This window comes from Suricata suricatta, chromosome 14 (assembly GCF_006229205.1).
Source record: "Suricata suricatta isolate VVHF042 chromosome 14, meerkat_22Aug2017_6uvM2_HiC, whole genome shotgun sequence".
Lineage (NCBI taxonomy): Eukaryota > Metazoa > Chordata > Mammalia > Carnivora > Herpestidae > Suricata > Suricata suricatta.
Genome location: NC_043713.1, coordinates 35,059,833 through 35,072,213, shown reverse-complemented (window position 1 = coordinate 35,072,213; position 12,381 = coordinate 35,059,833). Strand labels below are relative to the sequence as shown.

General features: G+C 42.5%; 1 protein-coding gene and 1 long non-coding RNA gene across 4 annotated transcripts in view; one reads left to right on the top strand and one right to left on the bottom strand.

Moving 5' to 3' along the window:
• The window catches only part of TPGS2 (tubulin polyglutamylase complex subunit 2), a 68,926-nt gene that overhangs the window by 7,813 nt on the left and 48,732 nt on the right, over window positions 1-12,381 (bottom strand). For all 3 annotated transcript variants that reach the window (XR_003902379.1, XM_029921485.1, XM_029921486.1), the window contains exons 3-4: window positions 11,259-11,346; window positions 8,924-9,052 (exon numbers count right to left, since the gene is read on the bottom strand). Coding sequence is in view for 2 of the 3 variants with exons in the window: in XM_029921485.1 (XP_029777345.1) it covers window positions 8,924-9,052; window positions 11,259-11,346 (217 nt within the window). In the remaining variant the exon portion in view is untranslated. The remainder of the gene's footprint in view (window positions 1-8,923; window positions 9,053-11,258; window positions 11,347-12,381) is intronic.
• Window positions 3,199-11,724, top strand: LOC115277338. Its single transcript, XR_003902381.1, has 4 exons — window positions 3,199-3,326; window positions 9,632-9,747; window positions 10,577-10,688; window positions 11,443-11,724. It is a non-coding gene; the product is annotated as an uncharacterized LOC115277338 (long non-coding RNA).

Here is a 12,381-nt window from a genome sequence, read left to right as displayed (position 1 = left end):
TAAATGAACATTAAAAAAAAATTTAATCCTAGCACATTTATTATAGTGATTAATCTGTATTCTATTTCTCAATGTTTTGTTTCCTAATTTATGTTTCTTCTTTTCCCTTACTTTTACTCAAATTAGGTTGGAGGTATTAATGTTCATTTTTATATCTAAATAATTGTTACCTTCCTTTTTTCCATTTGTTTGCATGATTAGATTCACAGGACTCTATTCTTACTTGAAAACAGACCATTATCTCCCCTAACCAAGTGTGTATGCAGAATTCCAAGATGACTTCCAGGATTCCTGTTCCTTAATAAATAGACCTTTCAGACCTCCTGCCCTGAGTATACTCAGGACCTGTGACTATAATGTTGTAGCCATTCCCCTGATCAGGTTACGTGATAGGAGACTGCTGTAGCAGACGGGAGAGACTTTTTGAGAAGTAAACTGCCATGTTTTGAGAGGGTCATATGGCTATAATCTGAGGGCAGCCTAACAGAGTTGAGAGTGATCCCTGGCTAACAGCCAGCAACAAACAGGGACCTACATCCCCCCAACTACAAGAAACTGAGTAAGGCCAACCACTAGTGAGCGTGGGAGAGGCCTTTGTGCTTCAAATGAGATCACAGCACCAGCTGACGCCTGATTTTAGCCTGGTAAGAACCTGAGTAGAGAACTCTACTTATGTGTGGCTGAATTCTTGACTCATGAAACAGTTAGATAATAATCTATTATACAAAAATAGAAAATTCAAACATCAAGACACTCTTATTTTCGCCAGCAAAGCATACTATTTCTTCCCTGTAGTAGGAGACCTTTCACTTTCTGCTGCTTTTCCTCCTTTGTCCTAGATTTTCTGTTAGTAAGGACCCCAGGAACATTCTTTGTATTGATTGCTAGGGCTGCTGCAACTAAGTACCAAAAGTGAGTAGCTTGAACAACAGATATTTGTAGCCTCACAGTTCTGAGGCTACATGTTCAAGATCAAGGTGTTGGCAGAGTTGATCCTTTTGATGGCTATGGGGGAAGAATCTGTTCTATGCTTCTTCCCTAGCTCATGGTAGTTTAGTGGCAAAGTTAGCTTTCCTTAATATGTGGAAGTAATACCCCAACTCTGCCTTCATCTTCAAATGGTGCTCTTTCTAGGTCTCAAAATGTTTTCAAGGACATCAGTCATAGTGGATTGGGGTCTACTCTGCTCCTGTATAACTTCATCTTAACTACGTAGATCTATAATAACCCTATTTCCAAATAATGTCACATTCTGAACTGGGGGCTAGAAATTCAGTATGAATTTGGGGAAGCATAATTTAACCTGTGACACTCTTATATCTTCCCTTTTCTTTCTTTTAGGTTTAGCTGAGACAGTATACAGTTGACCCTTGAAAATAAACTGAACTTCATGTGTCCACTTATACATGGATTTTTTTTAATAGTACTATAAATGTATTTTCTCTTCCTTACGATTTCCTTAACATTTACTCTTCTCTAGCTTAATTTATTGTAGGAATACAGTATATTTACACATAACATAGAAAACATGTGTTTATTGATTGTTAATGGTAAGGCTTCTAGTCAACAGCAGGCTATTAGTAATTAAGTTTCGGGGGAGTAAAAAGTTCTAAGGGGATTTTTGACTATGTGGAGGGTCACTGCCCCTAAACCCCCACGTTCCTCAATCATCGACTGTAGTAGGTTTTATAGTATTCCTTGCACCATGTCTGTCGCCTTTTCCAAGAGTTCTTACATAAGAGCTATAAAACACACTCTTAGATATTAAGATTAAACGCACACATCTCTCTTCCCCAGGAGGTTTGCTAATCCCCTGCTTCCTTCCCTCTTTATATCCACATCTTCGGACCTCCATTCAGTTGCATTTGTCTTTTGGTTAGAGTACTGACGTTCTTGAAGTTTCACACATGCTTACATGTTTGGTCTCTATACGCAGAACTTTGGATTTTTGACTCATTGTCTCTTTCTAACCCATATATGCTTTCTATCTCTACTTTCAACTACTGCAAGAAGTGTGATGTTATGCTGATTATTATTTCTTCAGAAGTAATTTGTTTATGCTTAGAGCCTATAATTTTTTCCCATATTATGCAACACCTAGGCATCTCTTTTCTCATGACTTCAATTTGACTCTCAGAGAGCCCTTTCAAGCTGCAGAGAAATTTTCTATTATCAGTATTTACTGGCTTTCTATCTAGTCTTTTTCTTGAGCACCTGTAATGCCAAAGGAAGGTTTTCTGGACTTATTTTCTATTTCTCTTACCCTTCTACCTTTTCCTTCATAATTTCCCCCTTTTTAATTTTTATTATTACATTTATTTATTTTTGATAGAGTGAGACAGAGCGCAAGCAGAGGAGGCTGAGAGAGAAGGAGCCTCCTAAAGCAGGCTCCAGGCTCCGAGCAAGTGTTCGGCACAGAGCCCGACATGGGGCTTGGACCCATGAACTGTGAGATCATGACACTTAACCGACTGAGCCACCCAGGTGCCCCATAACTTCTCCCCTTTTAAATATATCTCGCTCTTGGTTTGTCATGCTACTAACTCAAATCTTTTTTGAGATTTGTTTGAGAATCTTTACTTTTCTTCTGCAGTAATCCTTTGTGCTGTCTTAACGTCCTTGACTATTCTGATTGTTGTTTTTACTTAGGGTTTCATCTGTATCCTCTAGCAGTTTTATTTGTCTGGCTGTATTTCCTGATATATCTTTCTAATTGGCCTCTTTTTGAATACTAAGTACCCTGAGAAGAGTAAGTACTTTTCCAATTAGGTTTTTTGTTTTCTAAATCATCTCTTTACAAGCTTTTTTTTTTTTTTTTTTTTTTTTTAGAGTGAGCAAGTAAGCACAAGCAGGGGAGAAGAGGGAGGGAAAGAATCTTAAGCAGGGTCCACAGTTCAGCACAGAGCCAGATGTGGGGCTTGATCTCATGGTCATGAGATCATAACTTGAGCCAAAATCCCGCGTTGGATGTTTTAACTGACTGAGCCACCCAGTCGCCCCTCCAATTAGACTTAGGTCTAGGGAAGCCTGGGTGGTTCAGTCGATTAAGTATCTGACTTTGGCTCAGGTCATGATCTCACAGCTCATGAGTTCAAGCCTCACAATGGGCTCTCTGCTGTCAACATGAAGTCTATCTGGGATCCTCTGTCTCCTCCTCTCTGCCCCTCCCTCAAAGAAGCTCTCCACCTCTCTCTCTTTCAAAAGTGATGAACATTAAAAAAATAAATCTTTTTTTTTTTAATAAGACTTGGCTCTAACTGCTGGACTATCCTACAAAGCGTGAACTCAGAAGGTGCTCCAAGGCCAACTGGTTTCTATCTCTATGGGTAAGTAGGACAGCATGGCCTCTCTCTATAGGGGTGTCCTTTGCTGAGGACTCTTGAGATCCTCTCTGGTATCCAGTTCACCTCGATTCTTCAAACTTCAAAGGCAGAGAAGACTCAGTCTAGTTATTTAATAACTTCTTTGCCTTCAGGGGTCCAAAAGCCCAAGCACACATACAAAACAGATATGTCCTTTCCCCTCCTTGAGGACTGCACACATCTCTGTGTGGCAGGCTCTTCCCACGGTCCATCACTTTCCAGTTTTGTCTTCTGGATCCCTCTAGTACAGACATACATTGTTTTGTTGTGCTCTGATTTGTTGTGCTTCACGGACGCTGCCTTTTTTTTTTTTTTTTTTTTTAAACACACTGAACGTTTGTGGAAACCCTGTTGAACAAGTCTATTGGTAGCATTTTTCCAATAGCATTTATTCACTTTGTGTCTGTGTTACATTTTGGTAGTTTGTGTGATATTTCAACCTTTTGCATTATTATATTTGTTATGATCTTTGATCACTGACTTCTAAACTTTTTAAAAAATGTTTTTATTTTTGAGAGTCAGAGAGAGAGTAGGAGTGGGGGAGGGGCAGAGAGGGAGGGAGACACAGAATTGGAAGCAGGCTCCAGGCTCTGAGCTGTCAGCACCGAGCCTGACATGGGGCTTGAACTCACAAACCCTGAGATCATGACCTGAGCTGAAGTCGAATGCTCAACCAACTGAGCCCCCCTAGTCATTGACTTTTAAAGTCTGAACCCATTCTTTATCCCTTCTTCCCTGCACATTCTAGGTGTAGTGTCATATTTTATATTGTTTTATTCTGTGAATCCTTTGAATTTTATGGATATATTATTTATATTGCTATTGTTTTTACTTTTCTTATTTTTTACTTATTCTTTCCTTCCCAAAGAGTCTCCTTTAATATTTCTTATAAATCTGGTTTAATGGTCATGAACTCCTTTTTAAAAACTCTCACTTTTTATGTGAGAAACCCTTTTTCTCTCCTATACTGAATGATAGTCTTGCTAGTGAGAGTATTCTTAGCTGCAGATTTTATCCTTACAGCACTTTGTAGGCCAGAAGGGAGTGGCATGGTATATTCAAAGTTTCTGTTGAATAATCTGCTTATAGCCTTATGGGGTTTCTCTTGTATATAACTGTTTTCTCTTGCTGCTTTTAAAATTGTTTCTTTATTGGGAGGCCTAGGTGGCTCAGTTGGATAAGCGTCTAACTCTTGATTTTGGTCAGGTCATGATCTCATGGCCATAAGACTGAGCCCCACATCAGGCTCCGTGCTGGGTGGGGAGCCAGCTTAAGATTCATTCTCCTTCCTCTTCTGCCCCTTTCCTGCTCCTCGTACTCTTTCAAAAAAATTATTTTTAACTACTTTTTGCCATTTTCATTACTATGTGTCTTGGTGGATCTCCTTGGGTTGGTTTCTGGGGGAGATCTCTGTGCTTCCTGGATATGGATATCTGTTTCTTTCCCTAGATTAGGGAAGTTTTCAGCTGTAATTTCTTCAAATAAATTTTCTGCTCTCTTTTCTTTCTCTCCTTCTTCAGGGATCTCTATAACATGAATGTTCTCATATATGATGGAATCTCTGAGTTCTCAAAGTCTATTCTCACTTTGCATAATTCTTTTTTCTCTCATTTGTTTAGCTTGATGGCTTCCCATTACTCTGTCTTCCAGGTCCTTAATTCCTCTGCTTCCTCTTGCCTACTATTCATTCCATTAAGTACATTTTAAATTTCATTGTGTTCTTCATCTCTGAGTCTTTTTTATCTTTGTGTTAAGGGTATCCCTGATGCTCTTCACTCTTTTCTCAAGTCTCTTGAGTATCTTTATGACCATTACTTTAAATTCCCTATCAGGCATACTACTTGTATTTGTTTCATTTCAGTCTCTTGCTGTGGTTTTGTCCTGTCCTTTCACTGGGGACATATGCCTCAGTCTCATTTTGTCTCTGTTTCCGTGTTAGGAAAGTCCCCTCTGTCTCTTGCTCTTGAAAGTAATGGCATTACTTAGAAGTGTTCCTGTAGTGCCCTATAGTACAGTGTCCCCAGTTCACCAGGACCTGGTGCTTCAGGTGTTTCTTACATGTGTTGTGTGTGTCCTGTTGTGTCCCAGCTACTTTTGCCTTCAGTACAGTCATCTGCAGAAGCTCTCTTGGCCTATTGTGGGCATGTCTGGTCTCCAGCCAGTGTAGAGGTGTGTTTTAACAAGGCATTTGCCAGTCTGCTTGTGAAATGAGACCTGCCGCCACTGTGTCCAGGACAGGCCAGTCCATGTGGATCTGCAAAGTGTGCATGGGCGGAGCACTTGACTTCAACAAGGCACCCTTCAGCCTTCCGCAGGGCCCGCTGCAGCTGCCATCATAGTCACTGCCACAGAAACAGAGGCCCTGCAAAATGTATGGATGGGGAGATGCAGTGCTGGTGAGGTTTGTGCCTGTTTTCTTGATCAAAGACCTTTGATGTTATTATTGTAACTGATAGGAAACACATCTGCAGAAGGCAGCGAACTTGATTAACATGTGTTCTGACTGCACCACTGACTGGCTACTCCCCCATCTCTCTTCCTGTCCTTAGGCTTCTCTATTCCATGGGACATAACAATAATGAAATTAGACCACTCAATAACTATAATCAATGGCCTTTGAAGGTTCAAATCAAAGGAAGAGTCACATGACTCTCACTTCAAATCACATGCTAGAAATGATTAAGCTTTGTGAGGAAGGCATGCTGAAAGCCAAGACAAGCTGAATGCTAGACTTCTGGTGCCAAACAGTCAAGTCATAAACACGAAGGAAATTAAAAGTGCTACTCTGGTGAACAAATGAATGTTAAGGAAGTAAAACAGCCTATTGCTGATATGGAAAAAGTTTTAGTGATCTAAATAGAAGATCAAACCAGCCACAACATTCTTTTAAGCCAAAGTCTAATCCAGATCAAGGCCTTAACTCTCTTTAAGTCTATGGCTGATAGAGGTGAGGAAACTGCAGAAGACAAGTCTGAAGCCAGCAGAGGTCAGTTCTGAGGAAATATGCTTTCTCTAGAACATAAAAGTGGTAAGCAAAATAGCAAGTTATCCAGAGATCTAGCTAAGGTAATTAAAAAGGTGGTGGCTAAATAGCAGGCTTTCAATGCAGACAAAACATCTTTCTATTGGAAGAAGACACCACCTAGGACCTTCAAAGCCTCAAAGGATCAGCTTCCTCTCTTTGAAAGGACTACTGTAGCTGGTGACTTTGTTGAAGACCATGCTCACTGACCGTTCTTAAAATCCTAGGGCCTTTAATTTTACACTAAATCAACTGTGTCTGTGCTCTAGAAACAGAACAACAAAGCTTGGACAACAGCACATCTGCTAACAACCTGGCATACTGGATATTTTAACCCCACTGTTGAGACCAACTGTTCAGGAAAAAAGATGACTATTTATTGACAGTGCACTTGGTCCATCTTATGGAGATGTACACTGAGATTCATGTTCTCATGAATCACAACACCCACACTTCAATCCATGGATCAAGGAATCATTTCAACTTTCAAGTTTTAATATTTAAGAAACACATTTTCTTAGGCAATAAGTGCTGTAAGCAGATTCTTCTGACAGATTTAGGGAAAGTAAACTGAAAACTTTCTGGGAAGGATTCACCATTCTAGATGCCATTAAGAACAGTCACTGTTCATGGGAAATTACCAGGAGTTTGAAAGAGGTTGATTCCAACGAACCCTTATGGATGACTTTGAGAGGCTCGTGACTTCAGTGGAGGAGGTAACTGCGGATGTGGTGGAAACAGCAAGAGCCTAAAGATGTGACTTAATTGCTTGCAATCTTCTGATAAAACCTAAATAAATGAGGGGTTGCTTCTTACGTATGAGCAAAGAAAATGGTATCTTGAGATTGAATCTACTCCTGGTGAAGATGCTGTAAAGAATGTTGAAATGATAACAAAGGATTTAGAATATTACATAAACTTAGTTGATAAAGCAATGGCAGGGTCTGAGAAGACTGACACCAACTGTGAAAAAAGTGTTACTGTGGGTAAAATGTTTATTAAATAGCACAAAATTACATATAATCAATACAGCAAACTTAATTGTTTTGTTTTAACCAACCTTCAGCAATCACCCTGATCTGTCAGCAGCCGTCAACATCATGGCAAGACCCTCCACCAGCAAAAAGACTACAACTTGCTGAAAGGTGGTGATGGTCAGCATTTTTTAGCAATAATTTATTTTTTTATTTGAGAGAGAGAATGAGCTTGAGTGGAGGAGAGAGTGAATCTTAAGTAGGTTTCACGCTCAGCACAGAGCCCAACATGGGTTCAATCCCATGACCCTGGGGCCATGACTTGAGCCAGAATCAAAGTTGGACACTCAACCAACTGAGCCACACAAGCGCCACAGCAATGAAGTACGGTAATTTTAAATTAGGGTATATGTATTGTTTTTTTTCAGACATGACACTTAGTAGACCACAGTATAGTACAAACATAACTTTTATGTACAGTGGGAAACCAAATAATGCATTTATACTTGCTTATTGTGCTGGTCTGGAACTGCACCCACAGGATCTCCTAGAGATGCCTATGCTAGTGTCCAACTGCTCGTGCAGTTGATGGAGAAAGCCTTGCATTGGTTCTCTTGCTAGAACTTAAATGCACCCCAAGGCCTTGGCAGTGGAGACACTAGTTACTCAATCAATATCCATTCTCCCTTTCTTTCTTAAACCTCAATTCTGTTTGAGGAGACAACACTGAACAGCTACACATCCTCACTTCCTCAGATTCCCCTATGGCTACCGGTAACTTTTTGACTCTGTTCTAGCCAATGGCTATTGGGAGGAGCTTCTGAGCAAACTATGGTTTTCCTGATAATACTGGAGAGATTCTGCCAAAAGACAGTTTTTTTTGTTGTTTTGCTTTTTACTCTTCTTTTTTCTGCCTGAAACACAGACTGGAAGTTTGGAAGTAGGGCCTGCATTCCCCAGTGATGAGGATGAAAGCCGTATCCAAACGCTGGTGCCGGAGGAAGCCAGAGGGAGACTTTATCATTGACTTTCTCAAACAGCTACACCAGCCTAGTTCCAGATTTCTTGTTATGAAAAACGAAACTCCTAGTTTAGATGTTGTAAGGGGTCTCTGATATATGCGGCCAAACCAATTCTGACAAAGTTCTCACTTAGGCCCAGTTGCTCATAGCTTTTAGCAGCCATTTGAATTAGAAATGGCAAAGAGCCTGGGAGGAAGGGAGCTGCATTTAGATTCCATGTTCCTGAAAACTCCTGATACTGAAATGTTGAGTGAAGTTGATCGTCAATACTCATTCATTTAACGTTAAGTGCCAACTCTGTGCCAATCACTGAAGTGGGTGCTGGAAACAAAAGAAAAATCTCAACCTTGGCATTTTGTCATGAAAACTGCTTCTGTTGAAACAGGCTGTTTTCTTACCTTATTCCCACAGTCCTAAGAAGCTACACAGGAGAAAGGTTTTGGTTTGGGTACTACAATGCCACAGCGTCTTTCCACGGTTTTCAACATTAAGAAGGAAAAAACAGGTTGCTTTCTAACTCAGAGCAGAGGTTTCTTCAAGTACCTTCAACTGCATCATCCTCCAGGTCTGCCAGAGTTGGTGCATTCGGGAGTGAATACACAGAAGACTGGTTGAGCTGAGTCAGTTTTGAGATGCTGTTAATAGCCATGCTGCCCAGTGGAATGGCGTGCTCTATGGAAACATTAGCAATGAGAAAAAGCCTTGTTACCATGATCCTCATAAGGACTTCTGCTGGAGTAACTTAAGCCCAACTGTTGTTTGACCCCAGGCCTGAGGAGTCTGACGGAAAGGAAGAAAGAGGATCAGTGCACTGCATGCCCCAGAGCGACCACCTTTCATGCAAAAAAAAAAAAAATAAATAAGGCAACGAATCATGGGTGAAGAGAAGCCCACTCCACACATTAGGGCAGAGTATGAAAGGAATTTAAAAAGGGGAAGTTCAATAAGAACTTGGAAATTTGGGCTAGGGACCCTGTTTGAAAAGCAAAGGACCTAAAAATGTTTTTGCTCTCTCCTTTCCTTGCATGAAGGGCTATACTTCCCAAAGAAGCAACAGCTTTGTATATAACTGACCCATTCTTCTCTTCGTCCAAGCTCTCCACAATGAAAGATAGCTCTCCCTTTATTTGTCATTTTTCCTTACTCCTTGCAGAGAACTTGGTGGCCTTCTTGCCTGAGTCTAGTCTTCTGTGATTAGGCTATAAATAAGAAGCAGGCAACCATAGATCTCCCTTATCTATTGTCATATAGGATGATGGACACTGGATGGCACACCAACACTTACAAATCTGACTGCTGAAGGGACTGAAGGCAGGCAAACAGCTGGTGTACAGACCATGCAGAGTCCAAGCAGAACAGGCCAAGAGGTAAGCCTCAGAAGCTGCCTCTGCTGTCTTCTCTGTTTCTGACTTGAGCTATCCAGTAAAGGACGGAAACGGGGATAGAACTGGGGATAGCCTAAAACGACTAGGATTCGTAGGATTCAACTAGATATTAGAATAATGAACCGGGACTTGCTCATGAAAACCTTGTGAAATGCTTGTGAAGGGGCTAGTCTGTCTTTGTGATGGGGGAAAATCTGTCGGTCTGGTTTCTCTTACTCCAGACTGCAAAGGTCATGGCCATGCTACAAAGACAGGCTCTGATGCTGGTGACCAGAATGGTTTCATGCCAGTAGAGGAAATAATTCCAAGCTAAAAGTCCATGTTAACTGCTCAGTAGTAAGCTACAAAAAGTGCCTCTGGCCAGGTGTGTGTGTGTCTATGAGAGAGAGGCAGGAGAGAGAGAGAGTGGGAGAGAGAGGGAGCGAGGGGGAGAGAGAGAAAGAGACGCAGGAGAGAGAGAGGGAGGCATGAGGGAGAGACAGAGAGAGACAGGAGAGGGAGGGAGGGAGGGGCAGGCTTTGAGAATCACCAAAAGGAACTCAGGAGGCAGAGGAGATGAAGAGGAGAGGCGGGTCTGAGACCTGCCGTGCAGTACAAATTACTGCATTCCTAGTGACAGTACGGGGAGGTGCAGGGTGTTTCCTGAGGACCACAGTAGATCTGGGGAGCTGGCTGGAGGCCAGAGGCAATAAAGGCCTCTTCTGGCCAGGGAAGTCTGTGGCAGGAATGGCTAGAACAGGGTTTCCTGGCTTATGAAATTTTACAGGAGTCTTCACTTAAATGCGCATCACTGCCTTTCATGTGTACACAGTACCTGTCACATTGGACTTCTATCAAGTTGCCAGTTCCCACCTCTGCAACACGAATGTCTGTCCTAGACACACCTAATACTAAGGATGACAAGCAGAGAAGTGAGGTGGCTGGTAAGTCAGGCTGGGGACATGTGGAGCGAAGTTAAAGATCTGGTGTGAGGGTCACAGCTCTGAGGTCATTGCCAAGCTGGGAATGAAGGACGTGGCCCCTCTTACTTCACTGTATTTTTTTTTTTTTTTGAGAGAGAGAGAGAGAAGGAGGGAGAGAATCTTAAGCAATGCTCTGAGATTAAGAGTTGGACACTGAAGTGACTGAGCCATCCGGTGCCCCAGGGGGTTAGCCCTCTGATGACTGACCATCAGCAGCTGTCCCTTCCTTCCCTCACTCTGGAGGAGACTGCTCTGAGGTGGAGTCATCAGAGTCCTTAAGTTTGAAGTGGCACAAGAATTTTGTGTAGTGATTCATGTTTCCACCAGCTTGTTCCAAAAGGAAGCCTCCAGACTGAGTTTCCAGTTAAGTACCAGCTAGGCTCTGGCACACTGGGTGGGAGGTGGAACGAGGGTGGTATGTGCCTGGATTGTGAACATCGCACTTCTGGAGAACTCCTGAAAACCACCCAGATACTCAGTCTCTCTCTCAGCCAGGGAGAAGTTCCCCTACGGCAAAGGAGGCTGTCTCACCATCCAGCTTTACGCTCCATGTCATGTGGAAGCCGTTGGTCATCAGGTAAAAGTTCTTCACATCCTCAGGTAGCACACAGTTATTCTTCTAGAATCACAAAGTAGCTGAGTGTTAAGTCAGGGCAGAGAAAGGGCACAAGGCTATGCCCCAAAGTAAATGGGGATATTACTTACCATGTTTCAGATTGCCCAAATAGCAAGATTCTGATAATTATCTACAAACTCCACTACTGAGTTCAAGACGGCAACACCGAAGGCCCTGACCTCACCTCCTCCCACAGACACACCAAATCCACAGCTACTTATCGAACAATTTCCTCTGAAAGAAAATCAGAAATTGGCTTAGCAACTCCTACGCATTGGGTGAATGAGAAAAAACCCACATCGAAATGCGTACGAGGTGGAGACACAATTCACCATAAACCCCCCTGCTGGTGCAGCAACACACAATCAGGAGAGAACTCACAAACCCCATCTTCCTTCTAAAGAGTGACAGGTTTGAGCTCTATACCTGGCACACCGACTTTTAAGATGTGCACGTGAGAGATGAACTCCCCAAGTATCTAGCTTCGAAAGCCTAGGGGCTTGCTCCACAAATCCGCAAGCCTGTGGCAAAGGAGAAGTGGTTCTCCAAGGACTCACGCGTGCGGGTTTCCCATCCCAGGGCCCAGCGCAGAGGCAGCCCAGTGAGAAGTGCCCAGACTTTCTGTGGAAGAGGCTTATTTACTTATCTGACAGCATCAGCCTGAGTGGCAGTTACCTACTTTAGCACACAGAGGGGTGACAAAAATACTCTCCAGAGAACGGGGAGGCTGGCTAGCACCATCTTCATCCTCTCTGCCTTGCTCCAGGTCAGTAGCATCTCCCTGAAAAGAGCTTGTGCATCCAATTAATGCACTGGCTTTTGCACACCCCTTGATTACTTAGCTCTGGTGGCCAAGGGGCTTACGTTTCCAGGTCCCACAGGATTATAACAAAGAAACGGTTCTGAATTGGTGATCCTGCCCCAGTACAGTATAGACGCAACAGACTGAAAAGGCCAGTCTTTCCATGAAAGATGCCGATTTGTAGATCTTTAAAACCTGTGGCCTAAGCGTCTCTCCTCAGCAGACTTGGGAGGCCA